The sequence below is a fragment of the Pelodiscus sinensis genome, chromosome 5, assembly GCF_049634645.1.
Source record: "Pelodiscus sinensis isolate JC-2024 chromosome 5, ASM4963464v1, whole genome shotgun sequence".
Classification (NCBI taxonomy): Eukaryota; Metazoa; Chordata; order Testudines; family Trionychidae; genus Pelodiscus; species Pelodiscus sinensis.
In genome coordinates this window covers 116,857,745-116,872,748 of record NC_134715.1, presented here as the reverse complement: position 1 = coordinate 116,872,748, position 15,004 = coordinate 116,857,745, and the positions used below count along the sequence as shown (strand labels likewise).

Here is a 15,004-nt window from a genome sequence, read left to right as displayed (position 1 = left end):
TTAGTTCCATATAAGCAGCACCATTTGCCAAATATTTATATTCTGCTTCTCTTGGGTATTTTTACTCTGAGTAAAAGGACTCCAAGGACTTTTACTCTCTTGCATATCTTTTACTCTGGCATCTAAGCCCCAGCACCATGTTTACAAGTTGTTCATAAATAAAAACATTGATGTGATCCTGAAAGCAACACTGGATCACAGTTTCATTCATACCTCCAAACAAGACCATGTTGTACTTCCTCTCCAAAGGCACCCCAATGACTGCGGCAAACCAATCCACTCCCTGTTGCAGTGAAAGATAGAAACCATCCTACAAAAGAGAGCCATACTGTTAATGGCACTAGGGAACAAGCCACTCTTGCAGGCTGTGACATGATTTGCAAAAATGCTGCATTGCTTCATAAACCAAAGACCACTTCAGACAACTTCCTTCCCCAGGCATGCTCATGGGGCATATGCCTGATGGATCGAATTAGTCACAGATAACCATCCCTGCCATTGACCTTCCCTCTCTCCCTCTCAAAATCTCTTCCATGATAGCAAAACAATTATTTCCCTCTCCCTCAGCACCTCCATTACTCCAGACTACTTCAAGCCTTTACACTGCTTCTGAGTAATGCAGGAAATACATTTCTGTATTGTAGTTTAAATGAATTACTCAAAGTAATAAAATAAAGAAAGAATAAAGAAAGAATAAAATAAAGTAAAGAATCTATTTGTCAAAAAAACAAATTACCTGAATCTTTTTTGTTTCTTTAGATAGACAGACTGGTTGCAGGCACTTTGAAATACATTATCAGCATAATTGAAAATGGTATGATTATACGGTATTATTTTGACAAATAAAATATGCAGAATGTTAAAATATTGTTCGTAGAATTTTAATTTTGTGTGCAGAATTCCCTCCACGAGTAAAGTGCCAATTACACGTGAATTGACACTCTCCACACAGAAGCTGAGCAGAGACCTCAGCTTGAGAACAAAGGACAGAGACCAAGGGTAAATGTGGGCTCTACTGGGACTGATTAAGGAACTCAGAGAGAGAGATGGAAAATGGAGTTCACTATAGCTTGACTGGTGAATTGCTCTCACTGGTTCAGAATGAGCTATGGACTGCTTATGCTGTGTACCAGTGAACTCCTACCCCATTTTGAAAATGCACCTTAGGTCTCACCACAAATCCTTGCAAGGATGCATTAGTCCCTGAAGAGTGCAGAAGTCTATTTCAGATGCACTCACTGGGCAGAGTGCACAGTGTAAAGGAGGAGTGCTGTAGCCCAGTGTTTCTCAACCAGTGGTACGAATACCCTTAAGGGTACGTAAGGGAAGTCTGGGGGGTACATCACAACAACTGAAACTTGGAGAAAACTGAATTTTTGTTTTAAGTTTTACAGCGCTTTATTATTTTTGTACTGTTTACACCCAAAAATGTAATCGCCTGCCCAGCTACAATTAAGTTGTTTAAACAAATGTGTTGCGATAGTAGAAAAAAAAATTGTGTGTCTGAAAATTGTAGGTATTGAGGGTATTTTTTTCAAAGAGGTACTTTATAAATAAAAAGGTTGAGACACACTGCTGTAGCCCACAGACACAAGTCTAAGAGGCAGTAAGTCTGCAGGGCTTTTCCTGAAGGCAAAGTGAGACTACTTGGGGTCTGCAATGCTGAAGGAATTCTCCCAGGAGATTGTTTAAAACCTGGGATGTAACACAGATCCTGTGGATCCATGACACACTTCCTCATGACACTGTTAATCAAGTTTTGACAGGTATAGACTGTCTAGCCATAGATGGCTTTGGGGCTCGTGAATCCTGCCACTGCTATCGGGGGGAGGGGGGAGGGGAAGCAAAGCTTCAAATGGATTCCCAGTTTACACAAACAGTACCACACTTGACATGGGATCATGGGGTTCAGTGCTATCTCAGCAGCATGCCAATTGGCATTTTGCTAGTTGTATCCAGATGCTCATAGATCCATCAATGTGCTTTCTGCTGAGCTGCTCTGAAGACGACCCAGTAGCTGGGACTTCTTCTTTCAGCTGATCATAATTGTGTGAATGCTTGGGGACCAGAGGCATATGCCCCATCTCTAACAAGTAGCGCAAAGTCCAGGAAAGGGAATTAGAGTGGTGGACAAAGAATAAGAGGGCTTAAGGTGATGAAAGAATGCGGGGAGAAAGGGGAGAGCTCTCTCAAAAAAACCTCAAAAAACCCACAAACACCAAAGCTCCGTGTATTGCTTTAAGCAGAGGCATCTATTTACCTATAAAACCAACTGGCAAAGAAGTCAGTATTTTCCATTTCAATGTAGTTGCTGGAACTGGCAAACAGATTTGACCATCCAGGCATAGGTGTTGGAAGTAGGCGTGTGGGAGGTGCTGCAGCACCCCGGGGTTAGAAGTGGTTTCCATTATATACAAGGCTTACAGTTTGGATCAATGGCTCTCAGCATTCCCATTGTACAAATTGTTCCAGTACCACTGCATCCAGGAAGGTCCCTGCATCAAGTTCCTCTCTCCCAGAACCAGGAGAGACAGAGGAGAGACTGCAGACTCTGTTACCAGTAGGGTTGCCAGATGGTTTCAACAAAAATATTGGACACAGTACATCACAATCTACATCACATCTTACTTGGAAAATACCGGACATTTATATTTTCTCAATTTGTTTCCCAAACAGAAAGCTCAAATACTGGACTGTCTGGTTCAAAACCAGACACCTGGCAACCCTAGTTACCAGGAGACCAGGGCTTCACGCCTCATGGAGCTTCATCTCAGCTGGCTGAGCCACGCAGAAGGAAGAAGCCCAGCATTAGAAGAAACCTCTTAGCTGGCCACTCATTGCTGGAGACCATGGCTGTGTCTACACTACAGAGTTTTTCTGGGATACTGAAGGTATCCCGGAAAAACTCTGCTGCAGCCAAGGAATGCATCTGCTTTTTCACATCAGTTGCCAAAAAAGCGGGCACACTCTTTCGGAAGCCCTGTATTCCTCATTTTATGAAGAACAAGGGCTCTTTCAAAAGAGGAGGTTTTTCCCGCATTTGGCCCCATGTAGACAGGCCAAATGTTAGAAAAGCCTCTTCCGAAAATAGAATCAGAAAAAGATACGCAAATTGCGGTTCACAATTTGCATACCTTTTTCCAAAAAATAATTGCAGTGTAGAGATATCTCATGAGAACACAGACACACATGAGTAAATGAACAGCGAGGAGCAGAGCAAAGGCAAGACAGTAACGAGAACTAGTAATCTCTGGATTTTCCCTAACACAGATATCTGACCTCAACTCATTGACGAAGAGGAGACAGTCTTACTAGGCAAAGGAAAATAAATCAAATCCATAAGAACAATCTAAATTAGGAATGTTATAATGCATGTATTGAAGTAAAGTGTAACCGCTGAAAAATGTCAGTGGTTACAGTCACACATGCAGGGAGGGCAGGCAGCTCTCTGGGAGCTGGTGTGCATGGCATGGGGAGCCAGCTTAAAAGCCAGCTCTTTGCACATACTGGTCCCCACCTGCCCCTTTGTGCTGCTGCCTCTGATACAAAGGCAGAAACATGGGAAGGGGGGAGTCAGTGCATGTGGGGAGCCAGTTTAAAAGCTGGCTCGCATGTGCATCGACTCCTGCCTTCCCTTCTTTCCCCCCATTGCTGCTGCTGCTGAGGCGGGGGGAGGGAGCTGTGTGGAACTGTGCACATTAACCAATGAGCCTAGACTCATTGGTTAATAGTGTACACAGTTACACTTTCACATCTCTAATCTAACTATCCTTTCGACTAGGGGGTCCCGGTTGTTCTGCAAGTAGATTTTGAGCAATGCCAGGGGAATGGTCAACCCTCACATTCCCTTTTCTGCATCACATTCTTCAGGTCACCTTGCGCCCAAATTGTATTTTCAGCAAGGAGAACTTAGGTATTACTTACGTCATTCTTGCTGTAATATTCGAGGATTGAAGGAAGGAGTGGCAAAATAAGAGTGAATCCCAGCAGGTCTATAAGGAGTGCCAGGAAGACAATGGTGATCACCCGACTGGAGCCATCTTCAGCCTCTAACTTGCCTTTGCTGGGGCAGCTAATTTCCCCCGTTCTCATGGCCATATTCTCAGGCACTGCACTTCTGAAACAGCATAACAGCACAGCATTCACTCCGAAGCATGTTAAGTACTGAGATTATTTCATCCAAAGAGGAAGAACTTGCTGACTCATTCTCTCTCCATTTCCCCAATGCAACCTTATAGTAATTATTAGTTTAGAATCATGATTCACTAGGGGGTAGCTATTTTGAAAACAGAACAGCCCATTGGCCTCCCAATTCCTGGTCCTTTATTCTAGTAAACATGGGACATGATGGCAAGGACTACTGTTCAAGGGAAAAGTTCAAGTGCTCAGTATAGTCAGTCCCAACTAAATGGATCTGCATCTTAACAGGATACGAGTGCTAAATCATAGCATCACTAAGTATACCTCTTCCATGTTTAAATACAATTTTTCTGGACTTGCTAAATTTTGTATAAGTGTTTTCAAGACAGTATTGAAGTGCAATCAGGAAATGAAAAAGTCTCCTGAAGCAGGTATCCAGCAGTATTTATGTCTATAGTAGATATTAAAGTGAGTACGGCTGTACAAACAGCTACAACAATTGACTCACTGACCACTTTAGGGAGGGTGTCAGATTCAGTAATGACAACTCCAGAAATACAGTGTAACAAAGTTTCCTTTGAAATTACTAATAGGTCTTCAAATCTATACCAAAATCATAGGAGGGGCATAACTGTAAGGCAGCTTGCATGGCTTTACATGGCTCTCATTTTATTTTTTTATTCTTCTGACATAACTATCAGCAAAATGTTTTAATTATTTGTATTTTGGAAGCATCTAAAGATCCCTGCCAGGGTTAGGGCTCCATTATGCTTAATAATGTACAAAGAAAACAGTCCATGTCCTGAAAAGTTGACAGTCCATGTCTGTCTGTGATATATTACAAAAAGTTAGCACTTTGTCAAACAAGTAGGGTCGAGGGCAGCGGAGCTAGCCAAGGGAAATGGGGGGGGGGGGGGGGGCGGGAGAACCAGCAGGCAGGAAGCAGGGATGGCTGGGTGGGAGGGTCAGGGGCAGCGGGTCTAGCCGGGGGAGGTGGGGACTGGCCGGCAGGAAACAGGGCTGGTTGGGGGCAGCAGGGCTGGCCAGGGAAGATCGGGGGGGGGGGAGGGGGGAAGAGAACCGGCTGGCAGGAAACAGGGCTGGCCAGGAGAGGGTTGGGGGGAGTGAGACTGGCGGGGGGGGGAGAGAATTAACTGGCAGGGAGCGGGACTGACCCGAGCACACGCAGATCCTGGGGCGCTACCCGTGCCACCCACGTTCCCGGCGAAGCACGAGTGAGTCTGGCCCCAGGGATTCCCTCCCGCCCCAACCCCACCCTCCTTGCATAGTTGCATACTGCCTAGCTGGTAGACACACTCACATAGCGTGAGCATGTCTACCAGCCAGGAAGTTCATAACTACATACTCCTAATAATAATAAAACTTGCCTAATTAGAAAATACCAGACATTTTATATGTCCAGAATTTTCTCAATTTGTTTCCCGGACAGAACCGTCAAATACTGGACTGTCCAGTTCAAAACCGAACACTTGGCAACCCTACAAACAAGATGGAGTGATTTAAAATGTTTTTAAATCAGCAAGCATGAAACATTAATTTAAATAATTGTTTTAAGACTTGTTTTGTATTTGTACTTGTAGATGACCTATGCTCCACTCAAAGTAGAAGGGTTTAAGAAGATGATTATGGTGCAGATAGGCCCTAAGTAGGATTGTCAAGAGTATCAAAGCATTAGATGTTTATCTGATCTTTAGAAGAGCTACATAGCTTTGAATCTGGCAGCATGTCCTTCAGGATATTAGAATTAATATCATCCTCTTCCATCTGGTTTTAACTCATAGGTTAGAAGAGAAAAATTAACTTTCCAACATTTTCAACTCGCAGTTTCTCAACATTGACTGAACTGGTGAAGAAGAAATGAAAATACTCTCTCTGCCCCTGCTACCTAAGCTGACATCAAACGTAATTAAGGCAAAAGCTTTTCTGCACAACAGAAATTGAAAGCAGTCACATTTGAGAAAATGCAAATATAGTACCATAAATCATTCAATTGTAAAGGCTGAATATAACAAATTCGTAATGTGGTTAATGATATTGTGACATACTCATAAAGCCAGATTTGATCCAAAAAATTAAAGATGCTTCCTCTGATTCTGTAAAGTTAAAGATGTTCTCCTTGATTCTGTGCATTACTAAAAATGTAGCCCCTTTTAAAATCTTTAAAATTTTAGGATGCCTTATTGCAGCATTTTCTTTTTAATTTTAGTGAGCTTAATAGATGATAATATATTTAGGCCTTAACACAGGGGTGGGCAAATACTGACCCATGAGCCTGAATCCAGTCCGCGAGGCCCCCACAATTATATTCACCTGCATGGCTGCAGGTACCAGCAACTGCAGCTCCCATTGGCCATGGATAGCTGATACCTGTGGCCATGCAGGTAAATATAGTGATGGCGGCCCATCATGGGCTAACCCTGGCAAACCACCACCATGTTATTACCCACCCCTGCCTTAAAATTAAATTTGAAATTATGGCAGTTTAAAACAGCTTATACTTAAAAGAAAAATGTACTTAATTTAAATAAGAAAAATTGTTTAAATTAAAATATCCTTTCAAAAATTTATTTTTATCCAGAGTGTTGTTAAAACACTGCAGTGCAATTGCTCTCCATTCCCATAACAATCATCCCTCCCAAAGTCCCAAGCACTCCCACTCCCACCAAACCCCCCCCCCCCCCAACCCAATTTTAAATGCTGATTTTGTGCTTACTGGATCAAACAGCAAAAATGGGGGGGGGGCTACCTCTTTATACTCTTTTCATTAATAGCCAAACTATCATTGACTTCCATTTATGATTGGGCCCACTGAATAATTTCTGGCATGAGTTCTATATTAAGAGAGATACTCTGTATCCCAAGTACAAATCACTGGGGAAACAGTATTAACAGATAGTTTCTAGTAACTTGGCATACATCGTAACACTCAGAGTTCCTAAAGCACCTAAAGTTCACAGACAGATATTTTTACTACAATTCTTTATTACTGGGTTTTGCGTATTGAATCTAAATTATTAAGGAACTAACATTCTGGAGCAAACACAAGAGGATGCTTCCAATCCACTTATTAATAAGAATAGTTGCCGTAAAGCAAGTGAACAAACTGCTGCATATAACAGTTTGTGTTTTTTTAAATGTATAAGAGTATATGAGCTTTTTTAAGTTGCAAATTACTCTAATTATAAATTATATACTCTAATTTACATTATTTGTAGGGCCTCTATTTTTCCAGATTTTTAATTTACCACTTTTGAGTTCTATGTAGATACTTAAAAATCATAGGATTTGGGGCTCTTTGAATATACTGTAACAAGTAATGTATGTACTGTAACATTATGTAATATATATACTCTTCGTAATGTTCTCTGGTGCACTTCAATATAGCATTTTTCCCACATACTTTAGGCATACCAGCAGTGTTTACATTAATCAATTAATATGCCATATTACTGCACTTTAGAAATCACACCTTAGCAGTTGGAATTACTATTTTGTGAAGACAAGCTCCTAGATATGAGTAACCATTTCTGGTATTGATTGAATAAATGCAAGTTTCTGTTTTTGAAAAATTTGGGACGTTTTATCACATAAAACTAAAAATCAGGAGTTCTGATTATTTATTTATCCAAAAGAGACTTTTTTATCTGGGTAGTTGAATCAACTGTGAGCATTAGGTTAGGCCTTGACATTTAGGTCAGGAATTTTTCCATTCTAATTTTTTCCGGCTCTTCCAGGTTGCAATCTACTCTATTTGTTGAGCCCTGCTCATTTTTCTTTGATTAGTGATCACGAGAAGTTATAGTTCAAGCCTTCACCTTTTTCTTCAGCCAGCAAGCCAGAGTGCATTTCATAATACATGATCATCCTGGCTTTCATTAAATGCAAGCAACATTTCATCTGTGCCTTACAGCCTACCTTACTTCCTGCAATACTATTCCATAGTAGGGGATATTTTTGTTCAAGGAAATAGGGACTAATGTTGTTGTTACCTGCACAGCATGTGCCATGTTTGTCATCCTCCTGGAAGATAGAAGGGATTTCATTTGCACTGAGTGAAAGCTGGTCGCCATTTTGGAAGAAAAAAATTAGAGGACCTGAGGCCCAAGAATCAACCCTACCTTCCATCAGAGATGATGAAGACTTCCTCAGTAGAAGGGAGCATTTGATACTGCAGCCACAGCAGGCTGAAGAGCCAGTGAGGGCAGTACAGGACAAGGAAGAAACTGGCAGAATGTAGCCTCCAGGAGAAGAGAGCCAACTCAGGTATCCCCAATTCCACAAGAGATAAGTAACAGCCTTCAGGCTCTCTGCACAGGCACTATGGTGGAGTATGCTTTGGCAGGGACCACTCAGGGAAGAAATGAGAAAAAGACTCCATCGACTGGAAGGCATGGGATGTGTAGGCCTAGGGATGGGGGTTCCATGACCACCACCACCCCCCAAAAGAAGAAGACTGGTAGTGGTGGTTAAGGACTCCCTTCTAAGAGGGACAGAGTAATCCATCTGCTGTCCAGACCTGGAATCTTGAGAAATGGGCTGCTTACAAGGAGCCAGAATTCAGGATGTGACCGAGAGCCTTCCAAAACTGATCAAACCTTTGGCTCGCTACCCCTTCCTGCTTCTCCATGTATGAACTAATGATACAGTCAAGAATGATCTTGAGCAGGTCACTGCAGATTATGTAGAGCTGGGAAAAAGGATCAAGGAATTTGAAGTACAAGTAGTGTTCTTGTCCATCCTTCCTGTTGAAGGAAAAGGTCTAGATAAGGAAAAAAGCGCCAGTCTAGACACTGATCTTGCGGAAAATAAAGCCTTTTCCGAAAGATCCCTTACGGCTTTATTTTCTGCAAGATCAGCGTCTAGACTGGCGCTTTTTTCCAGCAAAGCTCCGTGCGGAAAAAAAGCGGCAGCCATTTTTATGCTAATGAAGCAGGGGAGATTTAAATCCCCACTTCATTAGCAATTGCGATACGTCTAATTTACATCCCTTTTCCGAAAAAGGGATGTAGTCTAGACGTAGCCTATGGGTTAAGTTTAGAGGCAGAAGCAACAGGGGTGATGTTGTGCTTGGTGTCTGCTATCGACCACCAGAGCAGGTGGATGAAGTAGACAAGGCTTTCTTCAGACAACTAAGGCTACATCTATATTGCGCATTCTTGCACAAGAAGATATGCAAATGAGGCACGGTGATGAAAATAAGTGACAGAACGGCTCTTGTGCAAGAGGGGTTTTTGCGCAAGAAAGAGCAATGTAGACAAGGCCAGCTCCCAGACTACTGGGCTAGGCAATGCAGTATGGGAAGGAGATGGGCAGCCCTTGGTGGAGAAAGAACAGGTTAAGAACTATTTAGAAAAGCTAGACATACACAAATCCATGGGTCTGGATTTAATGCATCCGAGGGTACTGAAGGAGTTGGCAAATGTCATTGCATAGTCTTTGGCCATTATCTTTGAAAACTCATGGAGACAGGAAGAGATCCCAGATGATTGGAAAAAGACAAAGGTAGTGTCCATCTTTAAAAAAGGGAATGACAATCCAGGGAACTACACACCAGTCAGCCTTACCTCAGTCCCCAGAAAAATCATGGAGGGGATCCTCAAGGAATCAATTTTGTAGCACTTGGAAGAGGGGAAAGTGATCAGGAATAGTCAACATGGATTCACCAAGGGCAAGTCACGCTTGACCAATCTGATTAGCTTCTATGATGAGGTAACTGGCTCTGTGGACATGGGGAAGTCAGTGGATGTGATATATCTTAACTTTAGCAAAGCTTTGGATACAGTCTCCCACAATATTCTTGCCAGCAAGTAAAGGAAGTATGGATTGGATAAACGGACAGTAAGGTGGACTGAAAGCTGGCTAGATTGTCAGGCCCAATGGGTAATAATCAACATCTCGATGTCAGCTAGGCGGTTGGTTTCAAGTGAAGTCCCGCAAGGATCAGTTCTAGGGCTGTTTTTATTAATGACCTGGATGAACATAAGAATGGCCGTACTGGGTCAGACCAAAGGTCCTTCTAGCCCAGTATCCTGTCTACCAACAGTGGCCAGCACCAGGTGCCCCAGAGAGGATGGACTGAAGACAATGATCAAGCGATTTGTCTCCTGCCATCCCTCTCCAGCCTCTGACAAACAGAGGCCAAGGACACCATTTTATCCCCTGGCTAACAGCCTTTTATGGACCGAACCTCCATGAAATTATCTAGCTTCTCTTTAAACTCTATTATAGTCCTAGCCTTCACAGCCTCCTCTGGCAAGGAGTTCCACAGGTTGATTACACGCTGTGTGAAGAACTATCTTTTATTAGTTTTAAACCTGCTACCCATTAATTTCATTTGGTGACCTCTAGTTCTTCTATTTAGGGAACTAATAAATAACTTTTCTTTATCGGCCCTCTCCACACCACTCATGATTTTATAGACCTCTATCATATCCCCCCTCAGTCTCCTCTTTTCTAAACTGAAAAGTCCCAGTCGCTTTAACCTCTCCTCATATGGGACCCGTTCCAAACCCCTAATCATTTTAGTTACCCTTTTCTGAACCCTTTCCAAGGCCAAAATATCTTTTTTGAGGTGAGGAGACCACATCTGTACACAGTATTCAAGATGTGGGCATACCATAGTTTTATACAGGGGCAGTAAGATATTCTGGGTCTTATTTTCTATCCCTTTCTTAATAATTCGTAGCATCCTATTTGCCTTTTTGACCGCCGCTGCACACTGTGTGGAAGTTTTCAGAGAACTGTCCACGATAACTCCAAGATCTCTTTCCTGATTTGTTGTAGCCAAATTAGCCCCCATCATACTGTACGTATAGTTGGGGTTATTTTTACCGATGTGCATTACTTTACACTTATCCACATTAAATTTCATTTGCCATTTTGTTGCCCAATCACTCAGTTTGGTGAGATCTTCTTGGTCCCTCACAGTCTGCTTCTGTCTTGATTATCCTAAACAGTTTTGTATCATCTGCAAACTTTAGTACCTCACTGCTTACCCCTTTCTCCAGATCATTTATGAATAAGTTGAAAAGGATTGGTCCCAGGACTGACCCTTGAGGTACACCACTAGTTACCCCTCTCCAATCTGAAAAATTACCATTTATTCCTACCCTTTGTTTCCTGTCTTTTAACCAGTTCTCAATCCAAGAAAGGACCTTCCCTCTTATCCCATGGCCATGTAATTTACATAAGAGCCTTTGGTGAGGGACCTTGTCAAAGGCTTTCTGAAAATCCAAGTATACTATATCTACTGGATCCCCCTTGTCCGCATGTTTGTAAACCCCTTCAAAGAACTCTAACAGATTAGTAAGACAGGATTTCCCTTTACAGAACCCATATTGATTTTTGTTCAACAGATGATGTTCTTCTACATGCTTCACAATTTTATTCTTTACTATTGTTTCGACTAATTTTCCCGGTACTGAAGTTAGAATTACCGGTCTGTAATTGCCAGGATCGCCTCTAGAGCCCCTTTTAAATATTGGTGTCATGTTGGCTATCTTCCAGTCACTAGGTACGGAAGCCGATTTAAAGGATAGGTTACAAACCAAAGATAATAGCTCAACAATTTCCCATTTTAGTTCTTTTAGAACCCTTGGATGAATGCCATCCGGTCCCGGAGATTTGTTAACATTAAGTTTTTCTATTTGTTCCAAAACCTCCTCTAATGACACTTCAATACGGGACAGTTCCTCAGATTCATCACCCACAAAGGACGGTGCAGATTCAGGAATCTCCCTAACATCCTCAGCCGTGAAGACTGAAGCAAAGAAATCATTTAGTTTCTCCGCAATGGCTTTATCGTCCTTGATTCCTCCTTTTATAGCTCGATCATCTAGGTGACCCACAGGTTTTTTAGCAGGCTTCCTGCTTCTAATGTACTTAAAAAACATTTTGTTATTTCTTTTTGAATTTTTTGCTAGCTGTTCCTCAAAATCTGTTTTTGCTTTTCTTATTACATTTTTACACTTGATTTGACAGTGTTTATGTTCCTTTCTATTTATCTCACTAAGATTGGACTTCCACTTCTTAAAAGATACCTTTTTGTCCCTCACTGCTTCTTTTACATGGTGGTTAAGCCACGGTGACTCTTTTTTAGGTCTCTTGCTATGTTTTTTAATTTGGGGTATACATTTAAGTTGGGCCTCTATTATGGTGTCTTTAAAAAGTTTCCATGCAGCTTTCAGGGATTTGGCTCTAGTCACTGTGCCTTTTAATTTCTGTTTAACTAACCTCCTCATTTTTGTGTAATTCCCCTTTTTGAAATTAAATGACAGGGTGGTGGACTGCTGAGGTGTTCTTCCACCACAGGAATGTTGAATGTTATTATATTATGGGCACTATTCCCAAGCGGTCCGGTAACGGTTATATCCTGGACCTGATCCTGCACTCCACTCAGGACTAAATCAAGAATTGCCTCTCCCCTTGTGGGTTCCTGCACTAGCTGCTCCAAGAAGCAGTCATTTAAGCCATTGAGAAATTTTATCTCCGCTTCTCTTCCTGAGGTGACATGTATCCAGTCAATATGGGGGTAATTAAAATCCCCCATTATTATAGAGTTCTTTATTTTGGTAGCCTCTCTAATCTCCCTCAGCATTTCAATGTCAGTATCGCTGTCCTGGTCAGGTGGTCGGTAATATATCCCTACTGCTAATTTCTTATTATTGGAGCATGGAATTACTATCCATAGCGATTCTATTGAACATGTTGATTCACTTACTATTTTTATTTCATTTGATTCTACATTATCTTTCACATACAGTGCCACTCCGCCACCCACCCGGCCTGCTCTATCCTTTCGATATATTTTATATGAAGGGATGGATTGCACCCTCAGCAAATCTGCGGATGACACTAAGCTAGGGAGAGAGGTGGATACCTTGGAGGGCAGGGATGGGGTACAGGATGACCTAGACAGATTAGAGGAGTAGGGGCTTGGAAGCTGACTGGTCCATAACTCACCCTTAGTGCCTCAACAAAAAACAGGACGATGTAGCACTTTAAAGACTAACAAGATGGTTTATTAGGTGATGAGCGTTCGTGGGCCAGACCCACTTCCTCAGATCAATTTGTGGAAGTCATTTGTCAGGGGCGGGGAGGAGGAAATCCCGTTTCCCAGCTGGCGGGGCGGGGGTCTGCCAGCAGAAGGGAAAAGCCTTTCGTGACTCATTAAGAGGCTGGGTTGGAGTCCTGAGAGAGAGAAAGAGCAGCAGGGCCGGTTTCTCAAACTCCTTACCCCCTCCCGCGTGAGCCCCAGGGCGGATGAAGACACACGAGCCAAGGGAGCAGCCCCCCGCCCCCTCTGAGCCAGCCCCACCGCCGGAGCCCAGCACAGCTCCCGCTTGCCCACCCGGCGCGCCCCAGTCCCCTCCAGCCAGGCCCTACGCTCTCGCCTGCCCAGTCCACCCGCCCCCTCAGCTGCTGTACCTGCCGCCGCCTCCCCCTAGCCCGGGCGGCCCCGCGGGATGCTGTCGGCAGCGGGCTGCCCGCTCCACCTCTGCTTTCCAAGAGCGCTCCACACGGCCGCGGCGCTTCCTCTTCCGGGCTGCTGCTGCAGGAGAGGGCTGAGTCCTGCCCAAGGTGCCGCCGCTGTGGCCCCAGCCTCACTCTCCGGGCAGGGCGGGAAAACGCCCTCAGAGGAGAAGTCCTGTAACGGGGAAGTTGCCCGCTCTGCCGAGGGGGGAGTTTGCAGCGTGTAAAGTCCCCCTCTTTTAGAGCCGCTACCGCATTCAGAAACCCTCCTCACCCCCCCAAAAAATAAACCCTCGAGACTCCTCACAGCAGCCTGGTAACTTCCCCTCCTTTGAGACAACTGCCCAGCCTTAAGCCTGAGGCTTTTGCTTTGATCTAAGGTTAATGGCCTAACATTTCAACATCCAGCATAAACTTAGTAGTAGACACAATGCTTATTATACACACACCATCCTCCTATCCACACAAGACCTTCTGTTGCTCATACCAGCAGGAAATGTTTGCAAACGTTTCTCTTGTTATAATCAAGGTAAAAATCTCATTTTAAAAGGTTAAGATAGCATCCGTATCTAAAAGGAAATGTACTGATTTTTTTCTCCTATGACTCCCTTGAGAGCATTAGGGTTGCTCACACAACATCAATTGTACAAACCTCTGAGTTGCAGCTGCCAAATGCAATGCCGTTTATATGAAAACCATTGATAATATAGAAACCCTCTGACATAGTTATGTTAGCCCCTTTTTACAGTAGGAAAAATGGAAGCAGAAGTTGATATCCTCAAGGCCATCGAGTTATTGGAGATGCAATTGAAATGCAGAAGTTTCTGATTTCTAATTCTGAGCTCAAACATTTCTCTCTTGCAGTAGCCTTGTCTACCTAGGGAAGCTTGTAAACATTTCATTTTGTTACCCACTAGTTCAGCTCCAACATCAGAAGCAAACTTGGAAGCCCTGGTATAAATAGCTGATGCTGGGGTTCAACGCATCAGACAATCCAGCATGAACTTAGTAGACACAGTGCTTAGAAGCCTCCTGTCTACACAAGACCTGTTGCTACTACCACTGTTAGCTTCAGTAGGAAGTATTTGTGAAATTTCTCTAGTGTAATCAAGGCTAACAGAACATAACCTTAGAGAGACCATATGTGTGTATTCTTGTTAAGAAAAAAGTTGTATCTCTTCCAAATAAACTCTGGATACTGAAATGTGCAGATTGTTCTGACAGAACACAAGAAAAAAAGAAATAAAATTAAGGTGGCTGAATAAGGGCATATCCATGCTGGTGTCATGCAGCATAGCTGAATTGACTTCACTCACTGGAGCTGTGCAGATTTACAGCTGTGCAGCTGAGCTGAAGATCCGGTCCAGTGCCA

At 43.1% G+C, this 15,004-nt stretch overlaps 1 protein-coding gene across 2 annotated transcripts in view; it reads right to left on the bottom strand.

Annotated features, from left to right (window-relative positions):
* SLC75A1 (solute carrier family 75 member 1) overlaps nt 1–13,944 on the bottom strand; it is a 56,777-nt gene extending 42,833 nt beyond the window's left edge. The window contains exons 1-3 of one of the 2 annotated variants that reach the window (XM_075930857.1): nt 13,588–13,944; nt 3,925–4,117; nt 214–310 (exon numbers count right to left, since the gene is read on the bottom strand). In XM_075930857.1, the coding sequence (XP_075786972.1) occupies nt 214–310; nt 3,925–4,098 (271 nt within the window). In that variant the 5' untranslated portion in view covers nt 4,099–4,117; nt 13,588–13,944. Of the gene's footprint in view, nt 1–213; nt 311–3,924; nt 4,118–13,587 lie in introns of those variants that run through there. The other variant, XM_075930858.1, reaches the window with a different exon arrangement.
* Nucleotides 13,945–15,004: the final 1,060 nt, after the last annotated feature.